The following is a 22,592-nucleotide window of genomic DNA, read 5'->3' as shown; positions in this document are numbered from 1 at the left end:
CAATCATGTATGCTAACCTTGGTTGCACCCCTTGGAATCAGTTGCTCATTACAGGAAATCTGCGTAATCTCTGTCAACTCCTCAGCGATCGCTTTGATGCTCCAAATGTCCATAATCTTGTTGCAGGCCCTAGGCTTTCCCCCGTCCTTTGCAGTAGTGCGTAGCTTCCCCTAAGAAGCTTATTACAGAATTTAACTATGCTTAGAAGATGTTTTCCGTCTAACATCCTCCAAACGTACAACATCCTGAAGATTGATCCCCACAAGTTCTGTGATGAGAAAGCATACAGATCTGAGAAGATACAGGACATGTACCACCACATAAAACTGTAGACGTTTCCTGATTATCTCCTTCAGGATGGAATCTCCCATCAACTCTACTTTGCTGAAGAATTAATTTGTTTTAAAGCATTGTTTTGTATGTATATGTATTGGCTGTATATGCATATATTAGGATGCATATGTGTTTGTCTCTACCTTTTTGCTCGTTTCACTGTATATATTTGTATCTGCTTTATTTGCTCACTTTAGATGTTATTTTGTTGGAATATAGAAACTAATGTTTATAATATTATATAGAAACTGTTTCTATAATAATAGAAATAATAATAATATGCATAATTTATGTACAACTTCTATGTTTGCTGTCTAAGTTATAATGTACAAATGTATATAGGCACCCTCCTAGCTGAAGGGTGTTCAGGGGTGAAGCATACGTAATAAATTGAATAATAAATAAATTAAAATTCATGGTGTATTCAATAGTAAGAAAAAGTGGGTTGGTTGGTTGGTTTTTATTGGTGCATTAGCAACTAAGGCTATAAAGTGGGTGGGACATGCTGCTGTATGAAGTAATGAAATTTTTGGATATGGCGTACACGTGGTAAGAATATACCCAGATCCTTGACATAACGTGGCCTCGACAATGCTCCCTGCATACCCACTACTTGGACTCCCTCCAGTCACTATATGGCAGAGTAGAGGTAGCAAGATTATATACTAGCTGATCCAGAAGCCTCCTAGAGAGTTATCAATAGGTTCGGTCCAGTGTACTAACTAGCGGCTGGCCTACGAACACTGTTTTAGAGCTGTATCCTATAAATGTAAGGAATGTTGGATCTCGCCACGACGTTCATCATAATCTTAAGTCATCAATCATACTGCATGATGGAAGAGATAGGGAAGGATTACTGCCTCCTTTTGAATTATTTTGATTCTCGTAACAGTCACTTCAGGTTTTTGTTCTGTCACAAAATCTGTAACTAGGGGCTGCCCTCAGGGCTCTGTACTTTCCCCCGTGCAATGGAACATGATCCTTGATGAGTGGCTTTCAGTTGTTTGTGACAACGTCCTTCAGCTTGCTTATGCAGATGACCTTGTTATTCTGATTTTTAGTAATTCCCACTGAGAGTTTGAGCATAGCAAGTGAAGTTCTAGATGACTTGAATATATGGTGTCAAACACAAACTTCAAATCTTAAGTAAAAAAAAACAAATGTTGCTAAAGGGCTTTTTATGTGAATAGACCACCTGTTATTAATCTAAACAGAGAAATGATTAGGAGTACTAGGCAGCATACATATTTAGGAATTTATTTGGATGACTATCTTAATTTTAATTTTGCAAGCTATGTACTTCTTAAAATAAAGCTATAACCTTTAAAATTACCAAGAGTTCTACTTTTGGTGTAAAGAAATCTATTAAATTATACCACTCTTGTATATTTATACCAATTGTGTGTTATGCGGCTGGGGCCATAGAATTGTTAATTCCCTAATACAAAAATATCTTACTTGAGCTTGAAGATTTTTTCTTCTCACTGTAAGAACTTGTCGAACTGTTTATACAGTTGCTCTCCAGGTCTTCAGTCGTCAATTGGCACTATATTTTATATTGTAGAAGAAAAAAATGTTCCTGCGGTTGTAAATGGTATTACTTATAATACTGACTTATGAGAAAACGTAGACATTAAATGAATGTTGTGGAGTGTGGCAAAATACTTGGTCTGCTTCTACCTTGGGTAGAAGCAGATCAAGTATTTCCTTCAAATTCAAAACAAGTATTTCCTTCAAATTCCTCCCTTCAAAATACTTGGTCTGCTTCTACCTTGGGTAGAAGCAGACCAAGTATTTTGAAGGGAGACCTTCAGGTTTTTTCCCCGAGGTTGTTGATTATGATAAGAAAATGGACTGGTTCAATCCTGGCCTACACATTACATTTCTATATACTGGTAATGGCATCTTAACTTAAAATTGTTCTCACTATTATTAAGTAACATTCTCCTCTGCAGTTGTGGTGCTCAAGAAATTGTCTTACATTGTCCTCTGTATAGTGATTTAAGACTGGACATTTCAACTTCTCACAAATGTATTTGATGAAGTATAAATCTTTACATTGTAATGCTTAGCTGATTGCTGGGGACTGATCACTTTGTATGTAGACTTTTTTCTTGGATTCTCTTACCTGATGTATTGATCAGTCTGCTGGACTCCGAAGCCAAGTGTTTATTTTGTATCATCGTATACAGTAATACCCCGAAGTTACGCGATAGGTGGGTCCGACGAAAATCGTTTAAGTCGAATTTGCGTAAGTCGGGGTACAACTTTGCATATACATACATATAAATTTTGTTTAATTGAGACCAAGGACTAACAAAAACACTAGTTCAAAAGAAAAATATTTAATAAAATTGCAGTTATTTATACATTTTAATACAAATTATGTATTAAAAAAATAAATGAGTTACGTAAAAAAGTTATTTCAATGTCGATGGCTTCATAAAATCTAACAAATTCGTCTGACGTCACAGCGCCTTTTTTTTTTCACGCAGAATTTCTTCGTAGCAAGCTAATAATTTTTTATTCCTTGCTTTGTAGCTATAATGCGTTTTTCGTTGGAGTCTGTTTTCTAAAATTTTTAAGCCCTTTTCAATTGAGCTGAGACCTTCTGTCAAGCTTGCAATTGTCATGTGCTTTTCTGGTGGAACTGGGTCTCAAGTGTCGGATAATTCAGTGACGTTTTGCTCACGCATCTCTGAGCTCATTCATTGTTTAAAAGAAAAATATTTAATAAAATTGCAGATATTTATACAGTTGGTTATACAATTGCAGTTGGATTCACTATGTGAATCCAACTGCAATTGTATAACCAACTATGTGAATTCACTATGTGAATCCAACAGCTTGTTGACATCATCACCATTGACTTCCAAATCTAATTGCCTGGCAAGATTAACAACTTCTATCATATGAGCGACATGATCAGTTTCTGGCGTTGTTTTCATCTCGTTTTTGAAAAAAAAATGGACAAAGTTTCTTCCAGACACCATTCGATGTTTTTTTGTGAATTTCATCCCAAGATTCTTCAATGATTCTTACGGCATCTAAAACATTGAATTGTTTCCAAAAGTCTTTAACAGATATCTCACTATTTTGTCTCATAGCTTCATTCAGACGAGCAAACGAATGCCTCGTGTAGTAGGCCTTGAATGTTTTGATGACTCCCTGGTACATCGGTTGAAGCAAGCTGTTTGTGTTTGGAGGCAAAAACACAACTTTCACAAGTCGGTCGAAATTAATTAGGGTGGCAGGAGGGTGACCGGGTGCATTGTTAATAAGAAGGATCAATTTAAATGGAATCTGTTTAGACTTGCAATAACGTTCCACTTCGGGTATGAAGTGGCGACCAAACCAGTCCTCAAAAACGGAAGCTGTCACCCAAGCTTTATGATTTGACTTCCAAATCACTGGTAAGCTAATTTTAGATATATATTTTTAAAACTCTTGGGTTTTCTTGAGCGATAAATTAAGAGAGGTTTTAACTTGCAGTCACCAGCTGCATTCCCGCCGACCATCATTGTCAATCAGTCTTTGGAAACCTTAAAGCCTGGAAAGTTTTTTTTTTTTATTCGTGAAAATGATGTAATTTCTGACAAAAGTTGAGCACGAATTCGAACGCATGCATATAAATATGACAGTTGGAATGCAAATTCTTGTATATGTGTGCAGCTCATGCAGCAGCAAAGTTGAATTTTGTTCATCTTTCGCTCTCACTCTCCGCCGTCGCACTGTATATCGATAGCACATGAAAAACGACCTTGAAGATGGTGGGCGGCAGCGTTGCTAAACGAAAAAATCAAGAACCGCGTAAGTCGGGGTATTACTGTATAGTCTTGTGTATTGTTAATCATTGTATATAGTTGCTTTAAATTGTACACTATGCATACTGTTACTTTTTAGCGGCAGATAGGGGAAATATAATAAAATATTATATTTTATTATATTTGGAGCCCGCCAAAATATAATAAAATACTTTGAATACTTTGTGTAGGTCAATAGTGATGGCATTATCAAATTTTCACCAATAGTGTGGACCTTTCCTTGACAAACAATCTAATAGCTCATTTTCAATGAGAGGCTTTTAATAATTCTTTTTAACGACTCGTATATTGATTTCATGAACAGTCATTTTTATGTAATCTTTTTCTCTTCAAAATAAGGAAAAATATTTTTTTCTAGTGTAAAATTAGGATGGATCCACTAAACAAGGGTGAATATATGTATGCATAAGTAGAGTATCTGTTTACTTAGTCTTATGAAAAAGATTTTGGCTGTTTTCCAGAAAACTCATTCCATTCCCATCCTAAGAAAAATGAGAGGAGCAGGAAATATGGCCAGATTTGGTGGAGCAAGGAGAAATAACAGACCAAAAAATATGCCCATGCCAAATTGGAATGCAATCTCTCTTCAACCATTCCAGAAAGATTTCTATAAGGAGCACCCAGCTGTTGTTGGAAGATCTGAAGTAAGTGTTCTTAAAATCAATTAAAATAGATGTTTTTCTATTACTATTTTTGTTGAATTACATAGATATTTTTGTTTATGATACCAAATTTCTATAAATGCACTTTCCCGCACTCTGCAGGCTAGTAGCTGTAGTGACAATGAAGCAAGCTTGTAGAGTATGAGCAAAAAAAAAAAAAAATCAGACTCACATCTTCATCCCTTCTAATTTGCCCAATTCTTCCTTAAATTTATTCAAACTATCCACCTCCACAACTTCAGATTGAGAGAGAATGGGCCCGTGGCACTGGTTTCCATGGTTTAGAAGAGAATACAGCCGAGCCAGTGGAAGCAGAAACTAAAGTAAACTTAATGTTTTAATATGACAAGTAGCTTTCCGGGTGATGAACCCCTTCCTCTCATCAAGAAAGATACAGAGATGCAGACATAACATAAAAAAAAATTATGAATGGAATAAATTATACTAAATAGGCTGTGCATGATCAGATGACTGGGAGAGCATGTACACGAACACTAGTGTTCATTCATTCCCTAGGCCAGATCAGGTGATTGTTGTTGGTATGCATACGGGATTTGCTAGTTTGTCGTGTTTTTGATCACTTTGGAATTGGAAGTGAACGGGACACTTCCTTTCCTCAATGTTTTGGTGAGACAAGTGGGCTCATCTGGAAACCTCAGCATACTGGAAACCAATGTTCTGCGGGCAATTCACAAAATACAAGTCAGCCCATGCTCCTTGTCATCTAAACAGCACTGCATGTGCTCTACTCTCTCAAGCTTGGAGCCATTCCAGCTCAGAGGAAGCCAGCCGCACCGAGGTTTCTAGGGTAAAAGCTGACCTCACCAGTTGTGGATACCCAGCCCGTGTGTTAGACAGGTGATCTACTACAAGCACAAGAGCTTACAACTTGTACGAGGCCCTCGTGGCAGTGACAGTGTTCCTACTGTTTATATTCCATATTACCCAGGTGTCTCAGACCAGATTTCTAAGGTCCTGCATGAGTACCGCATGAAATGTATACAACTTCCCAGTAGGAGTTTACGATCTCTGGTCTTGGGATTAAAAAATGCCCATCACCCCTCTCTTATGCGGCAGCATTGTATACCAGATTACTTGCCATGATTGTGGCAGCTGTTATGCAGGGGAAAGCTCCAGATGTCTTTGGTACCGCCTCGCCGAACACGACAGGTTCATCTGCCTGAGTGAGTCTGAACATTGCAATTGCAGAGCATTTTTGGTCAACTCATGACCTCAACCTCAGGTGTGATAGTGAGGTGATCGACCAATCTCGACACTGCTATCACCACCTATGATTAGAATCTCTGAATATATCAGCTGTCGGTGCCTCCGTAGCCAGGTGGGCAGGAGCAGCAGTGCGTAGCACACGCTTTTTGATTAGACTGGGGTTCGAGCCTGTGACCACCAAAAGCGGAGGATGCGGAAAGGTCAGGGAATGACCACCACATATCCCCGGAGCAATATGGCCTTAGTTGCTAATGCTCCTAAAAAAAAAAAAAATATAACCAATATCCAGCTGTCACAAAGTTTTAAATCGCAGTAGAGGTACAAGACTACACCCAATTTTAGAGTCAGTAGTTTTGAAACACGGCAAATGCTGGCAGCAAACCCATATGCACACTGTACTCCAACAATTGCCTGATCTGGCCTATGAATGGCTGAACACTCACGTTCATGTACTCACTCTCCCAGTCATCTGATCACACACAGCCTATTTAGTATAATTTATTCCATTCCTAACATTTTTGTTATGTTTGCATTTCTGCATGTATGTCACCCTGAAAGTCACTTGTCATATTAAAACTTACTAAATTTACTTTAGTTATTGCTTCCATGGCTCTGCTGCATTCTCTTCTTCAAATTGAGATTTGTTTCAACAATTGATTATTCTCTGGCTGAATACAAATTTCTGTTTATCTGTCCTACAATCATAGGAATTACCCCTTATAGGAGTAAGAGTAGGAGAAAGAGTAAGGATGCCATAAGCATTTAGTTTACTTAGTTCATTTAAAGCCTTAAACATAGCAATCAGAACTCCTTGCAGGTGCCTGGTTTCTATGCTGCAATTTGCATAACTGATTTCTTTTATGGTGAGACTGTTCTGCCTGGCTAAAATTTAAGCAATTCTCATGGTACTACTCACTGATTTCGATCAATATTAATTCGAACATACTATGTGATCGAGATCAATGTGACGGGAGTATGATGTTAAATTATGCAATTAATTTTGCTCTGGATCGCTTAAGTCACATAGGAAATTTTATAATATTGCGAAGTATTACACTTCCCCACCTGGCTATTTCATAATGCCACCCAGCTGGCAAAGTTTTCTGGGAAGAACACTTCCATTTTTTTGGATGAGCTAGTGAGAATGTCTTGTGGTTTTAATTTGTGCCTAATTGATAGGAGTGGGAGGGGAAACTTGCAATGGGAAACAATTTTTAAATCAACTGAAGGATTATTATTTCTATCAGAATGTTAGGGAAAGAATATTCTTGATCTGATCATTGCCGCTAAGCCAGATGACATCATAGGGGTTGACAGTACAGGAAAGCAGGGAATTATCACACATTAAATTGGATGATGAGTGGTGGCAGTTAAAGCTGAAGGGATGAGTTTTAATTTCAGGAATAGAGATTGACAGGTTAAGGCAGTGGTTTTCAACCAGGGTGCCGCAATGACATTCCAGGGGTGCCATGTAATTTGGGTTTAAGGTACTTAAGCTTATTATTATTTTTTAATTTATATATTTATTTCATTATAAAAAGGTGTACAGTATCTTTTTAATTTTGTGGTGATTTATAATTGTTTACTTAGTACCTCTATATAAAGAATAAAATTATATACTGTATATATATAATTTGTATTATGAAATGTACTTTTTATAATTATATTATTATAGTAAATATCATATAACATATTTTTTAATATTTTATATATACATACAGAGAGAGAATCGGATATAACAGGCAGAAAATTGAGTAGGGGTGCCGCAAAATAAATTACTTAGGGGTGCCGTTATTAAAAAAAGTTGAAAACCACTGGGTTAAGGCAATACCATGACCTCTTTGAACTGGAGAAATAAAGTTTTATGAGTTATAGTATACCCTTTGAAGCCTTTGAATGTGTACATACATTATACACATTCATACACATGTATGAATGTGTATATATTTTGTATTAATAAAATACAACATGAGGAGAATTCTGAGATGGATGACTGAGCTCTCCAGGTTAACAGTGCAGAAAAGGAAGGGAAAGTTAAGAGTAATAGAATGTACTGAAGCCTACAGCAGCTACAAATTTATCTGTAATGTCACCTCAGAAAAATTTAGGAATGGCAAAGGCAGACGGAGAAATTGCTGGCTAAGAGGGATAGGGACAAGGAGTTATTCATATATGTGAATAAGAGAAAAACATCAGATTGGACCTAGGTGTAGTGGGTGTAGGAAAAGGAAAGTGTTAACTAACATATCTGATATTACAGGGCATCGATATTTATAGAAGAAAGTGCATCCATAGGGATGTGGAACTGGGACACCTGAAATTAGTGATATTGAAATCATGCTCAAGGAGAGTGCATGATTTTGTTAAGTGGAAAATTGTCATAAGTTTGGTTATCTGTTTTGAAAGTCGCACATTAAAGCTTGCCGTATAGGCTCGAAGACTGAATCGCACGGAGAATCCTTTGCATCTCAGGATGGCTCTCTTCACATAGGGCTAACTTAATAAGTGGGGATCCCCAAGAATCGACATTAGCATCACTATTGTTTTTGATTTTCTTAAATGACACCTATGAAGAGATAGAGGATGTGATGTCAAGATCACCAGAGTAGCTAATGATCACTACCAAGTGATCATTAGCTACTCTGGTGGAAGTGAATAACCTCCTTTGCTGACTGTTGTGTTTACTGTGCATGATTTTAACTACATAATATCTTAATTACTCCATATGTTTATGGAATTCTGCCTGACAAGCACTGGGTAATCCAACATGTCCGAAATATATAAATAAATAAATTTTCTGTTTATACTCCGGCACGACAACCACGTCAGTAGAGTTTACAATAAATCGTCAATACAAATATTTATCGTATTTAGTAGTCACGGGCTTGAACCCCGGTGCACTCAAGGAATGTGTGCTATGCACTCTCTCTGCCAACTCAAATGTCTGCAGTGTTTTTTTTTTTTTTTTTTGTATATAGGGTAAATATATTGGAAACTGTGCTCCTTTCACAGCTGAAACACTACTCTTAATCTATGAAGCATATCTGGTAGATATGCTTCAGGGATTAAGGTAGCTATGTTTTAATGCAGGAAAATGCAAAGTCTTACATTTGAGGAATAGCAACCTCAAAATAACTTATACACTTGGTGTGATTTAATTTAAAAAAAAAACAGAGCAGGGGTCACCAAATGGTTGTCATTGGGGTCCACGTTAGAAAAAAATATATCTTATGTTGCCATGAGCTTGAAATTAAAATAATGAATAAATCATCTAATAAATAATAGGTAATATTTATGTAACTGCTACAGATACTATGTTAAATTTCATGTACGTGTACATATTAATGAGAGAAATTACATTTTTTTTCCCAAAACTGTAAAATCTGGAACAAATCTTTTATTTCATATTCAAAGTAAATTTTGCAGATTGTTAGCCAAGATTGAAACTTGTTCTTAATATGGTTCGTTTTTGAAAATGTTAGTTCACATATATATTCTTCACATATATAAATGCCAAGAAGAGCAGGACAAACCAGATCGGACCTTTATGTAAGGGAAAGGGGATAGTAATAAATACACCAGCTGCTGTTGCAGATGAACTCAACAGTTATTTTGCATCGATATTTACAAATGAAAAGCCTTTTGTGGCAAAGGGAAATTGTGGGAGCGAAGTTAAAAAATATGTAATTAATGATATTGAAATTTCGCAAGATTATTTAATGAAAAAACCTTCGAGCCTACAGACCAGTAAGGCTCCTGGAGTTGATGGAATATACCCTATAATCTTAAGAGAGGCGGCAAGCGAGTGCATTGAACCATTGAGGCTAATTATGCGAGCATCATTAGACTCTGGGGAGATTCCCTTGGATTGGAAAAGTGCAAATGTATCTCCCATACATAAGGGTGGCTCTAAAAGTGAAGTTGGAAATTATCGACCTGTCAGTCTGACTTCAGTAGTAGGGAAAATCATGGAGGCAATGATCAAGGGTGGAATTCAGGATCATTTGGATCGAATTGAAATTCTCAAGGATACTCAGCATGGTTTCGTAAAGGGAAAATCATGTTTAACAAATCTGGTTCGCTATTTCGAAAGGGTCACTCACGAGCTGGATTTAGGGAATAATTTCGACATTGTTTATTTAGATTTCAGCAAAGCTTTTGACTCAGTCCCACATGAGCGGTTGCTTTATAAGCTGGAACAGGTTGGAATCACTGGGAAAATCCTTAGATGGATAGAAGGATGGCTTCAGGGCAGGAGGCAGAGGGTTGTGATAAATGGCTATTCCTCAGATTGGGTTGATGTAAGAAGTGGGGTTCCCCAAGGATCAGTATTAGGACCACTGTTGTTTTTAATTTTCATAAACGACATTGATGAAGGGATAGAGGGCGTGATGTCTAAATTTGCAGATGATGTTAAAATTGGGAGAGTAGTTAATGATCACTGTCAAGCTGAGCTTCTTCAGAGAGACCTAGATAGACTTCAGGAATGGTCAGAAAAATGGCAGCTGTGCTTTAATCCAACAAAGTGTAAGGTATTACACCTGGGAAACAGTAATCCCAAAAAAACTTATTCACTTGGTGGAGTTCAACTAAAGCCAGTACTGGAGGAAAGGGACTTGGGTGTTACGATACGGTCAGACATGAAATTCTCTGAGCATTGTAAACAGGTTGCAAGGAAGGCCCATGGTGTCCTATCAATGATCTATCGAACTTTTGCAAGTAGAGATAGGGACGTGATAATCCCACTATATAAGGCTTATGTTAGACCACACTTGGAATACTGTGTTCAAGTATGGAGACCGCACCTGAAGAAAGACATAGAGCTTCTTGAAAGGGTGCAAAGAAGGGTAACTCGCCTGGTGAGATCGGCAAAAGGGCGTCCTTATGAAGAAAGACTTCGAATATGTGGGTTGCAGAGTTTGGAAACTAGACACCTTAGAGGAGATTTGATTGAGGTGTTTAAGGCTCTGAGAGGCATCAGTAAAATGAATGAGGACAAAATTTTCAAGATTATAAATGATGCTAGAACTAGGGGACATAAATTCAAGTTACGGGGGGAAATGTTTAGATTGGATTGCAGGAAGTTCTATTTTAGCCAGCGAGTTATAAATTACTGGAATAAGTTGCCTTCATGGGTGGTAGAGGCCGACAGTTTGGGGAAATTCAAAGGTCATCTGGATAGTACTTTCGGGTAAGGGAAGCACATAGGATGATAGGTTTAATTTCCTTTTTATTTATTTTTTATTTTATTAATTATTATTATTTAGTTATTTATTTTTATTTTTTTGTTTTTATCATTGTTTTGTTCGGATTTATTTTTTTTAATTTTTTTTTTTTTTTTTTGGCTGGTGCAGCATAAGCCATAGGCTTTCTTGCACCATGCGGCCGTTACTAATACTAATATGTTGATCCGAACATTGTACATAATTGAGTTTCCTTATTTCAGGATACTTTTCGTGTTGTGTATATTTTCCCAAAAAACTGTCTAAAATTACTTTAAGTTCAGTCATTTTTAATTACATTTTATCTATAGTAATAGTATTTGCCATATAGTGCAAGGAAGCCATGGGCTTTTGCTGCACTGGCAACAACAAAAAAAAAAAAACCCAATTAGATAAGAAAACATAAATTATATGCTTCCCACATCATACAGTTAACTATCCAGTTGACCTTTAAATATTCAAACTGCCAGCCTCAACTACCTGCAAGGCAACTTGTTCCAGTGATCAATGACTTGCTGGCTAAAAGAACTTCCTAAAATCTAATCTAAAATTTCAAATTTATGACCTCTAATTTTGGAATTGTTTAGAACAGCAATATATATTCAGGGATATTCATGTGTTGTTGTGGCAGACCCCAGGGTTTTCCTATTGGAGCAATTGTACTTCTTGTGTTGAGCTTATGCCAAAATCAGCCATTTGTATGTACTGTGTTGGGTGTATAAACGTTATGATTGTGTTATGTTGTCGGCTAGTATCTGGCTCTTGGCAGGTGGGATGACCAGCAACACCTGGTCACCACATCCCACCCCACATGCAGGTGGCCAGGACCTACTATCTTCATACTAGACTATACCGGAACAAAGTTCCAGAATAGACAAAGTTATGAGAAAAGGAAAGTTGGGGATGTGTGGGGAGGGAAAAGAAGTGCAGCAGGGGGGGCGTCAGAGAAGGGACCCACCATAATAAAAGAGAGAAATTGATAAAAAAAAAAGTGAAATTGGAGGTAATTTTCAGCCTTTGTTGTAGCTATATATGGTATAATCCTGTCCTAAATTAGGATTAGCAATGTTAGGTAAACTGCAACGTGATAAATTACCATATAGTGTTCCAGTAGCATAACAATTAACAAGCATTCCAGTCAGTGGTCTTCATCTTGAAACAAAGGAGCACAGTTTCCAATATATTTACCCTATATACAAAAAAAAAAAAAAAAAAAAAACACTGCAGACATTTGAGTTGTTAGAGCTATATTTTGGACATGTTGGATCACCCAGTGTTTGTCAGGCAGAATTCCATAAACATATGGAGTAATTAAGATATGTAGTTAAAATCATGCACAGTAAACACAACAGTCAGCAAAGGAGGTTATTCACTTCCAATAAGTGTCCAACAGCATGGCACAGCTGAAGCACTAGAGTCAAACTATATACACTATTTACAATTTCGAACACAGTAGTTGAGTCACTCCAGACAAAGATTTAACTTCTAATACGATGTTTGTGAGACAAGATGCAGGAAGTAAAGGTTGAAGCTTTCATGCTACTTGTCAGCCAAACACAGCAGTAGTAACAAGTTTTTCTTATAAGAAAAGACAGAGAAATAAGTGATAATATAGTGATATATTGAAATCCAATAGATTAGTCTAGTTTCTAAATAACAGTTCTTATTCAAGTCTGAAACAATGTCAGTCCTTGTTAAAGTCTTTTTCAAGTTCATTGTTTAGACAGTGAGAAATCCACCTTCATTCATTTTACTAATCCCTCTCAGAGCATTGTAAAACTCAAGCTCAATCAGGTCACCTTAGAGGTGTCTAGTTGCCAAGTTCCGTAGCCAACATATTGAGGAAGTCTTTCCTCATACTGTCGTCCTACCATTCGACTTGCATGTCTTTGGTTCCATTCAAGATCAGTGGGGTTTTTTTTTCCTTTTTTTTTTTTCATGTGAGGTCTCCATACCTGAACTCGGTATTCCAAATGTGGTCTTACAATTGCCTTATACATTGGAATTATGACCTCCCTATGTCTACAGGATAACAATTGATAGGACACCATGGGTTTTCCTGGCTGCCTGTTTACATACACTGTTCAGAAAACTTCATATCTGTCCATGTTAAGGGCAGATTTTAAGGGTAGTATGGCGTTAAGGGCAAGTTTCTGCTATGGATAGAGGGATGGTTGAGTGGGAGAAGGCAGAGTGGTAATCAATGGACACTGCTCTTTGTGGACTAATGTTATTAGAGGAGATCCCAGGGTTCGGTGTTGGAACCATTGTTGTTTTCTATATTTATCAATGATTTTGATGAAGGTATAACAGGCTTAATATCAGAGATTACAGATGATACAAAAGGCTAGCAGGGTTGCTAATGACAGTATCAGCTGCAACAGGATCTAGGAAAGTTGGGCAAATGGGCTGAGAGGTGGCAACTACTGCTTATGGACAGCAGTGACCCCAGAGTAATGTACTAATTATGCATAGGGTAGTGGAGAATGATAAAGACCTGGGGGTAATCATGCAGTCAGATGTGAAGTTTTCTGAGCAGTGCAGACAGGCTGCCAGAGCAGCTCATGGGATCTTGTCAGTGATATACAGGAATTTTGATAGCAGGAATAAGGTGATTATCCCCTTATAAGCAGTGATCAGGCCACACCTTGAGTACTGCATACAGGTCTAGAGCCCTCATTTTAGGATGGATGTAGAGCTGCTGGAACAAGTACAGAGCAAGGCAACGAGAATGGTGATTTGAAAAAGGTATGTACTTACCTAGAAAGGCTTCAGTTCTGCAAATTGCAGCATCCTTAGACTAAGCACCTGTGAGTTGATCTGATTGAGGTGTTTAAGGCTTTGAATGGTTTGAGCAAACTCAATGCTGATGGGATTCTTCTTGTTCAGATTCTGCACCTGAGGAGGCATAAATTCAAATTGAGGAAAGAGTTGATGTGTGGAAATTTGCATTTAGCCTGCAGTGGTTGATTGCTGGAACAAACTTCCATCAGTCATTATGGAAGTTGATAGCTTAGATAAATTTGAGGAAGAACTGTGTGAATTTTTGGAGCAGATGGGTGGGTGAAACAGGAATGGTTTTTTATTTTTTTTTTTTTGCTGATGCTGTCTGTTTGCTTTTTTGCATCATATGCCTCTTCTAATTTTAACTTTTGGGCAATACGTTGGGTATGCTAAGAAGCCACTTATTTTCGTTGTCTCCTCTTTATTTTATAATCTTTTCCTTTAGTTTATTTTACTTATTTACATTCTGCTAATTAATTTTAAATTATATATATTTAAATTAATGATTTAGGTTCATTTACCTTGTGGTCTGCAAAAAAAAATTTTTCATGGTTCGGTAATTGGTGATCCCTGCAATAGAGGAAGAATGGAATTTGGAAGTTAAGGTACAGTCAGATAGTTAGTTCTCTGAGCATTGTAGTTAAGCAACAAGGAAGGCCCATGGTGTTCTATTGATTTATTGAACAATTGCTTGTAGAGTTGTTAATGTCATAAGCCCGCTATATAAGTTAGATTTTAGGACCTCTTGTAAAGAAAGACAGCTTCTTGAAAGGATCCAAAGAAGGGTAACATGCATGGTGAAATCTGCAAAGTGACATCGATATAAGAGAAAGCTTTGAATGTGTGGGATACAAAGCTTGGTAACTGTGTAATCATGCAGTCAGATATGAAGTTTTCTGAGCAGTGCAGACAGGCTGCCAGATTTATTATCTGGCAGCCTGTCTGCACTGCTCACCTGGGGTTTGCCAGTTTACCACAACTGGCAAACCCCAGGAATCAACTGTTGTACTTCTCGAATCTTCCATTCTGTCATCTTCGTTTTCTTCTGTTCTATATCCATCCAGGGCAAACAAAAAAATCCACTGTAAACAAAAGCTTTAAAATTCCTTTGCTTCTGAGTTGATTAAGTGAATTGCTCTGTTTGCTTTGTTTGTTCAGTCAGTTGCTTTGTTTCTGAGTTGATTAAGGCATTAATAAGATCTTGTCATGTTGTTTTTTCATTTTAATTTGCAAGCATTTTTTTAAGAATTCTCCATTGGGAAAAGGTTTTCGTTCTTTAGTCAACTGGTGGGCATGACAACTTTCCTGGGTACTTCCCATTGTAAGTTACAAGTATATTTATTTATGTTTATTTTCCTTTTGTAGTTCTTATATAAATTTAATAGTGTCAAAGGTGGTGTAATTAATGGTGGGGGGATAATAGACAAGTAGCCTTACCTGAAATGCAGAGAAACTCCTAATTTGATTATTTGAAAATGTTCTGCTGTGACTTAAACAATTCATTAAAGCTGCCACTTTTATTTTCTTACACAGTTTTTGTGCTTTTGATTGTAATGCCTAGCAGTGTTATTTGCTTTCAAAACAGCAGTACCTTTCCCTATTCATAGAAATACCAAAGTAACATTCTATCATTGTAAATTCTATGCATTTAGCATCCACTGCATTTTTTAATAAAGTAATTGTAGTTCTCTCCCAAACTGGGTGGCATGTGTAGAATAATATTTTTCAGTTATGTACAGTTGCACACTCAAATTTCCTTCTGACTGTTGTTGATGCCACAGTCCTCCCAAGTAATGAATCTGCTAGTTGACAAAATCAGATTGATTGTTTGTGGGATTGAGATATTTGCAATGTCTTAGTTTTAAGTTGCGTACTGACACATTGAAAGGACTATGAGTATGGGCTGAGGGCTGCTGGTCTAGTTCCTGCATTTATTGAGTTTTTTGTTAATTATCACCTCATACCTGATTTGCTGTAATTCTTTAACTTAATACTCATTCAGTATGCTACTAGTTTCATGTTACCTGTTCCTTTCTAGTATGAAGTGGAAGAGTACAGAAGAAACAGTGATATCACAGTGAAAGGAAGGGATATTCCTAATCCAATAACAGAATTTTTTGAAGGAAATTTTCCAGGTAAATGTGCCCGAATTTTATTTACTGTTTAATTTTGTTAAACTTCTGGGCAAATGTTTTGATGCATATACCTGAATGGTTATGTGAAGAAGAATGACTAACTATTGAATTAAACTTAAGAAATACTTGAAACAAAATAAATATAGCACATTAATTAATTCTGTTAATACAGTTATCTCTGTGGCAAGTTGCTATTCTTCTGTGAATCTTAACCCTCCCTTTATCTGAACAAAACATATAAATAAGAATAAGAAAAGCAAAACATGCACACCCCCGAAGGAGTGGATTTACAGTTCTTCACACAAAGAAACACCTCCACACTTCCTAAGAATTAGCCCTAATTAAATAACACAAAATACCACAAATAAAAAAGGTCAATAAGCACTCTCTCTTGAAAGGATACTAGCACTTGACTTTTGCTGTCCTCTGAAGAGTGCTTATAGGCTCTGCTTCTGCTTGTGGTATTTTTTTTTTTTTTTTTTTTGTATTTAAGTAGGGCTCCTTCTTTGAGAAGGGGTGGTTCTTTGTGGGGGAAGAGCCATGCATTCACTCCTTTGAGGGTGAGTTTCTTTGGTTTTTCTTCTCTTTATTTATTTATTTTTTTTTTATATAGGGGTGGTTAGAATCATAGGAGCATTTCTTACTTAAGTTCAGTTCAGTAGCAATATAACCATGTTTTCTCACCCCATAATATATTGGAATTTATGGATAAATTGGCTGCTCTTTTATATACAGTTGTGCCCCATATCTGCTGATTCAGTTAGTTGCGGTTAACCACAGGGGAAAAAAAATGAAAAAACTTAACACATACTACTCGCGTGTCCAATACGATGCTTCCCTTTATTTTTTACAATATTGCGTATGTTTTGATTGTCAACATTATAATGGTTCTTTAGAGATTTAACGGATGCACTGTTTTCAAACTTTGAATAATTTGAAGTTTTTGTTTAATTTGAAAGCACAACTCTTGCGTTTGCCCATCATTTTTGCGATTTCTAAACCAAAAAAAAAAAAATATATATATATATATATATATATATATATATATACTATAAAAAAACAAAATTTGTCCTCTTGTGGTGCGATGGAACACAACAATCAATGCGACCCACTAAAAACTAAACATTTGGTCTTGAAGTGTCCTGGTTAATCCAACCCATGTAAATAAATCGAGTCTGCTGTACTTTATATTACCGTATTTAATGTTGGTAATGTCTTACTGTGTATTTAATTTATCAATTAAACTTTATTGTACGTATGTACAAGAAAATCACATTATATATTGGGTCAGCAGGTGTTTGTTTCAGCCATCCACGGTAGGTCTTGGAATGTATCCCCCATGGATACAAGGGTCTTACTGTACTGAAATTTATTAATTTTTAGGTTCTTACTAAAATTTAAAATTATATGGAAGCTTTGTTTAATTTGAAAGCACAACTCTAGATAAGGAACCACATTATTCAAAATTAATCTATAATTGTTCCAAACTTTCTTTCAAAATAGTTGATAGACTTCTAAAAAGTAAAACTTATAAGAATGAGATTGTTTGCTTTGTTTTCAAAGTCCTGTTAGATAATATAGGCCATACTACTCATGTGTCCAATACGATGCTTCCCTAGGGATATGATTATCTCATTGTATAAGACAGTGGTCAAGCCATGTCTTGATTACTGCATACAAATATGTAGGCCTCATTTTTGGAAAGATGTATGGCTGCTGGAATGAGTACAGAACAGGGCAATGACAATGGTGATTGGAAAAGGGGGGGGTGTACATACCAAGAAAGGCTTCAGTTCTGTAAATTGCAGCATCTGGAGACTAGGCACCTGCGAGTTGATCTGATTGAGGTGTTTAAGGCTTTGAATGTTGTTTCAGCAAGCTCAATGCTCAGAACATACATATGGGGGCCACATTCAAATTGAGGAAGGACGATTGCAGACTGATGTGTGGGTGTTTGCCTTTAGCACAAAAGGCACACATCCACAGGAGTAAGTTCAGGAGCACAAAACCTGTGCTCCTGAACTCACTCCTATTCTTTGCCGCCTTTTTCACTTTCTTATTCCAAAGGTGTTTTGCCTTCTGCTTGGAAATTTGCTCATATCCAGCCAGTTCCTAAAAAGGGAGACAAATCCCTCCCATCCAGTTATCGTCCCATTGCAATTACTTCTACTCATTTCTGAAGTAATAGAGAAATCAATTAACCGCCAACTCTTAAACTACCAAGAAACCTTCCGCCTAATCAACGATCGCCAGTATGGATTCCGTCAGTGTCGATCCACTGTTGATATTCTGGCTTATGTTACCCATTTATGGACTAATTCAATGGAAAGGTTCAGTGAAACACAAGTAGTTCCTCTTGACATCTCAAAGGCTTTTGATCGTGTTTGGCATAAAGGTCTTCTAAACAAGCTTCCATCTTATGGTTTGCCAACTGTTTTTAGTAATTGGTTATCCAGTTTTCTCTCTGATCGCTCACTGAGTGTGATGGTAGATGGCTCTCTGTCTTCCAACTTTTCCACTAATGCCAGTGTCCCCCCAAGGTTCAGTTCTTTTCCCCACTCTTTTCCTCTTGTATATTAATGACCTTCAATTGACTGGAAATCCTATCCATAGTTTTGCCGATGATAGCACATTGCATTCCACTTTCCATTTGGAGAAACCTTGTCCTGCCCTATCAGCTTCAACTTCTCGAAAATCTGCTACCAATTCCTTAAATGCCGATCTTCAAGTAATTCTCCAGTGGGGCAAAGACAACTTAGTTGATTTCAACCCTTCTAAAACTCAGTCTTGTCTTATATCTCGCAAAAAGGATCTTCTGCTCACTATGCTTTAGTGACACTCCGATTTCTAGGCAAAATGATATATCTCTTTTGGGGATTACCCTGACTTCTAATCTCTCTTGCCACAAGCACATTACAAATATTGCTTCCTCGGCATCTAAAAAACTTGGTTTTCTTTTTCGCTCTCTGTGTTACTTTTCTTCCAAACAGCTGCTCACTCTGTATAAATCGCAAATCTGCCCTGCCATGGAATATTGTTCCCACATCTGGGGTGGTGCCCCGAAAACCTCTCTCTCAGGCTTCTTGATTCCATTCAGAAGAGGGCAGTTAGGTTAATTAATGATTCATCTCTAATAGTCTCTGCACTCGCTTTCTCATAGATGTACTGTTTCTGCTGCATGCCTCTTCTACAGATACTTCCATTGGTACTGTTCTTCTGAATTGGCTTCTATAATTCCCGCTCTCTCTCTCTTTCAAAACAGTCCAAACACGTACCGCTACCAGCCAACATCCATTTACTGTCCAACTTCAAACCCACAGAATCAACTTTTCATCTTCCTCATTTATTCATTCAACTGCTGTTTTTCTGGAACAACCTACCTTCATACGTATTTCCTGAAAATTACAATCTACAGAAGTTCAAGTCCAATGTCAACAAATATCTTCTTTCGTCTTCTCAACCTCCAACCGAAGCACGGTACTATGTACTATAGGTTCTAATACCTCGTGTTTGGGGTTCACATAAAAAAAAAAATTTAAAAAAAAAACCATTAGCAGAAGCATGTGAAGCAAGAAATCAAGCTTATACAGCATCAGCCAAAAAAAAAAAAAAAAAAACCTTACCACTTCACCAATCCATTCACTCCAAGTTTTTGTTTAGTTCTGCCTTAATTTAAGTTGTCATCTTCAACTACACATGGAAGTTTCTTCCAGCAAGCAACCACCTGCTGGCTAAAGGCAAATTTCTGCATATCTTTTCTACATCTGTCTTTCCTCAATTTGAATTTGTCCTCTCAGGAGATCAATCTAAGCAAGAGGAAGAATCTATTCAGCTTGCTGAAACCATTCAAGGCCTTATACACTGCAGTCAGATCACCTTACAGGTACCTTGTCTCATTAGGTACCTGTATAATGAGTATATTAGGCTTATAACAAACTCCTACTCAATTATGCTTTCCCATTGCTTATGTCACACTGAACTGATTCAACATTGCACTGTCCACCCATGTCAACTGGATGCACTTCCATAGATTTTTTGTTTCTTAACTAACAGCATAACCACTCCTCCCATCCTATCTGTGACATCTGATATCCCATCAATATCTGCCTTTGATGTTTGGACAGCACCTCAAATTCATCAAATTAATTTACTAAACTCCTTGGTGTACACGCAAGTTTACATGTGCCTGTCTTATTCTCTGTTATCCCAACAGAGCCTATGTATTTATTGTTCCGCAGTGACTCCCAGCAGTGCTTGAAATCCGAAGTACCTTGTTTTCTTGGCTGCTGTTCATTCCAGTCAAAGCAGTGCAAAAATCACTTTCACCTCTGCCAATGGCTGCAGTTAATCTATTAGTCCGTGTATCCCCCCCGAAGCTAGCAGTTTTCTGACCCACCTAACACTTCCTCGATAGCATCAGCAAATATTCTTGCACCCTTTTTATTTAAGTATATCCTATCCCCGTAGAAGTAGTCTCTCCTGTTAACAAGCACAGATCACATTGAGAAAAATTCTACCCCATGAGCTTTCTTAGCATCGAGATTCATCAAAATCCTGATATCCTTTTGAAGGAAGACCACAGGAGGCATTGAATGGAGCGTGTTTGGAATTTTGGGAGGTGTTTTACCAAGATCATTAATACATGAGCTGGAAGAAAAATGGGATGATAGCAGGTCAGCTTTATCCTTGGCTGAAGTAACAACAGAACCATCTGGTTTGGACAGAGGTGGGAGCAGAGATGGGCAAAAGTTGCGGCCAATAGCTTTGGCAAGAGACCCGAATGCTCGGCTACCATTAGGGCAAGAAGCAAGTTTTCTACTCTTAGCCTGTTCATACTCCAGTTTGGACTGATTAATAACTGCTTTACAATTGTTGCGAGCTTTGGTGTAGGCAGAAAATGAAACTGAAGAATTAGAAACAAGCCAATTACGATATGCAACATTCTTCTCTTGAACAGCCTTAGCACATTTATTGTTGGAAAACCAAGGTTTAGATAAAGGAGATTTTATCTTCCCCTTCCTTCCTAAATACATTATACATATATACCATACTAAAACTCGTCATCCCCTATCTCCGGGTGGCTCCACTTTTCTGTAAGTCCTTTTTGTAAGCATTACTTGTCCTAACGAGCAATTTGAATTCATTCATTTTATTGACAACACTTCTGACATTACTGTACAAACAGTTAAGACTTGGTGTTCTTGTATAGTTAACCACCCTGACACACCCCTTAAAGTTATTTAGGCTCGCTTCCCTGGTATTAGTTGCCCACTCATTTGAAACGTTTCTGCCCTGAGAACATCTTGTTAATGTTCTGTTGCGGTAGCAAACAAAAACTCTTGCACCACTGTACGTAAGTTCCAACTGTACAAATTTGCAAGTTGTTCAAGAGCTACGGCCAGCAGATAAAGTGAGCAGGCGAGACTTCTGCACGAAATTCCTTGAGATATTGGAGCAGGAAGAGTTTATTTTCACTTCTCTGGTTATGTCTGATGAAGCGAACTTTCATCTTGAATGGGTTTGTGAATAAGCAAAACATCCATTACTGGGCAGACAGCAACCCACACCTTCAAGAAAAATTCTTACAGTAGCCCAAAGGTCGTCGTGTAGTGTGTTACCGGAGTTTCCACCGTCTTTGTGGGGCCGTATTTTTTTTTTTTTAAGTCTATGAAGAACACAGTGACTGTCAACACAGAGTGGTATGGGAACATGATTGAGAACTTTTTTGTTCCAGAAGTACAGAGGAAAGATATTCTCCACATGACATCGTTCCAGCAAGATGGGGCTACAGCCTGTACCACGATGGCTAAACTGAAGCAGTTCTTTCCACATTGACTGATCTTACAATTTGGGGATGTCCCGTGGCTGGCTAGGTCTCCAGACTTTTTTTTTCCCCTTGGGGATATCTCAAAGACAGTTTTCTACTGGCAGGTACACAGTTTTGGGGATTTGAAGACTGCATTCCGAGAAGAGATTGAGGCCATTCCCAGGAAATGATTCAGGATATCGTGAGGATCTTACAGGAGCACTTGCAGAAATGTATCAATGCCGATGGGGATCATTTGCTAGATGTTATATTCAAGACAGACATGGTTTTTGGTGTATCGGTAATCGCAATTTGTGTAAATCTTGACAGCCATAAATAAAGTGTAGCCATGTGTCAGTTCTGACTATTGCTTTTTCTTTTGTACTATTTATCGAGACCCACCCTGTATATATTGCCACCTACGTGGTTCAAACTCTTTGCTAGCTATTTGTGATATTATATCTGTGCCAAATCACAGATTCTAAAAGCTCTGAGTATTACTGTCATAACTTGTCATATATGACAAGTTAAATTATAATTATTATAAATTATTGCACTACTAAATTATAGTAGCTATAATTTAATCCTCTGCTGATACT

General features: G+C 37.4%; 1 protein-coding gene across 2 annotated transcripts in view; it reads left to right on the top strand.

Moving 5' to 3' along the window:
- LOC150082407 (putative ATP-dependent RNA helicase DDX17) overlaps positions 1-22,592 on the top strand; it is a 151,212-nt gene that overhangs the window by 21,930 nt on the left and 106,690 nt on the right. For both annotated transcript variants that reach the window (XM_090379269.1, XM_090379270.1), the window contains exons 2-3: positions 4,619-4,801; positions 16,091-16,187. In XM_090379269.1, coding sequence (XP_090235395.1) covers positions 4,649-4,801; positions 16,091-16,187 — 250 coding nt within the window. In that variant the 5' untranslated portion in view covers positions 4,619-4,648. The remainder of the gene's footprint in view (positions 1-4,618; positions 4,802-16,090; positions 16,188-22,592) is intronic.

Source organism: Mastigoproctus giganteus, chromosome 8 (assembly GCF_048544385.1).
Source record: "Mastigoproctus giganteus isolate SK-2022 chromosome 8, ASM4854438v1, whole genome shotgun sequence".
Taxonomy (NCBI): domain Eukaryota; kingdom Metazoa; phylum Arthropoda; class Arachnida; order Uropygi; family Thelyphonidae; genus Mastigoproctus; species Mastigoproctus giganteus.
This window is presented reverse-complemented; position numbering and strand designations above follow the sequence as displayed.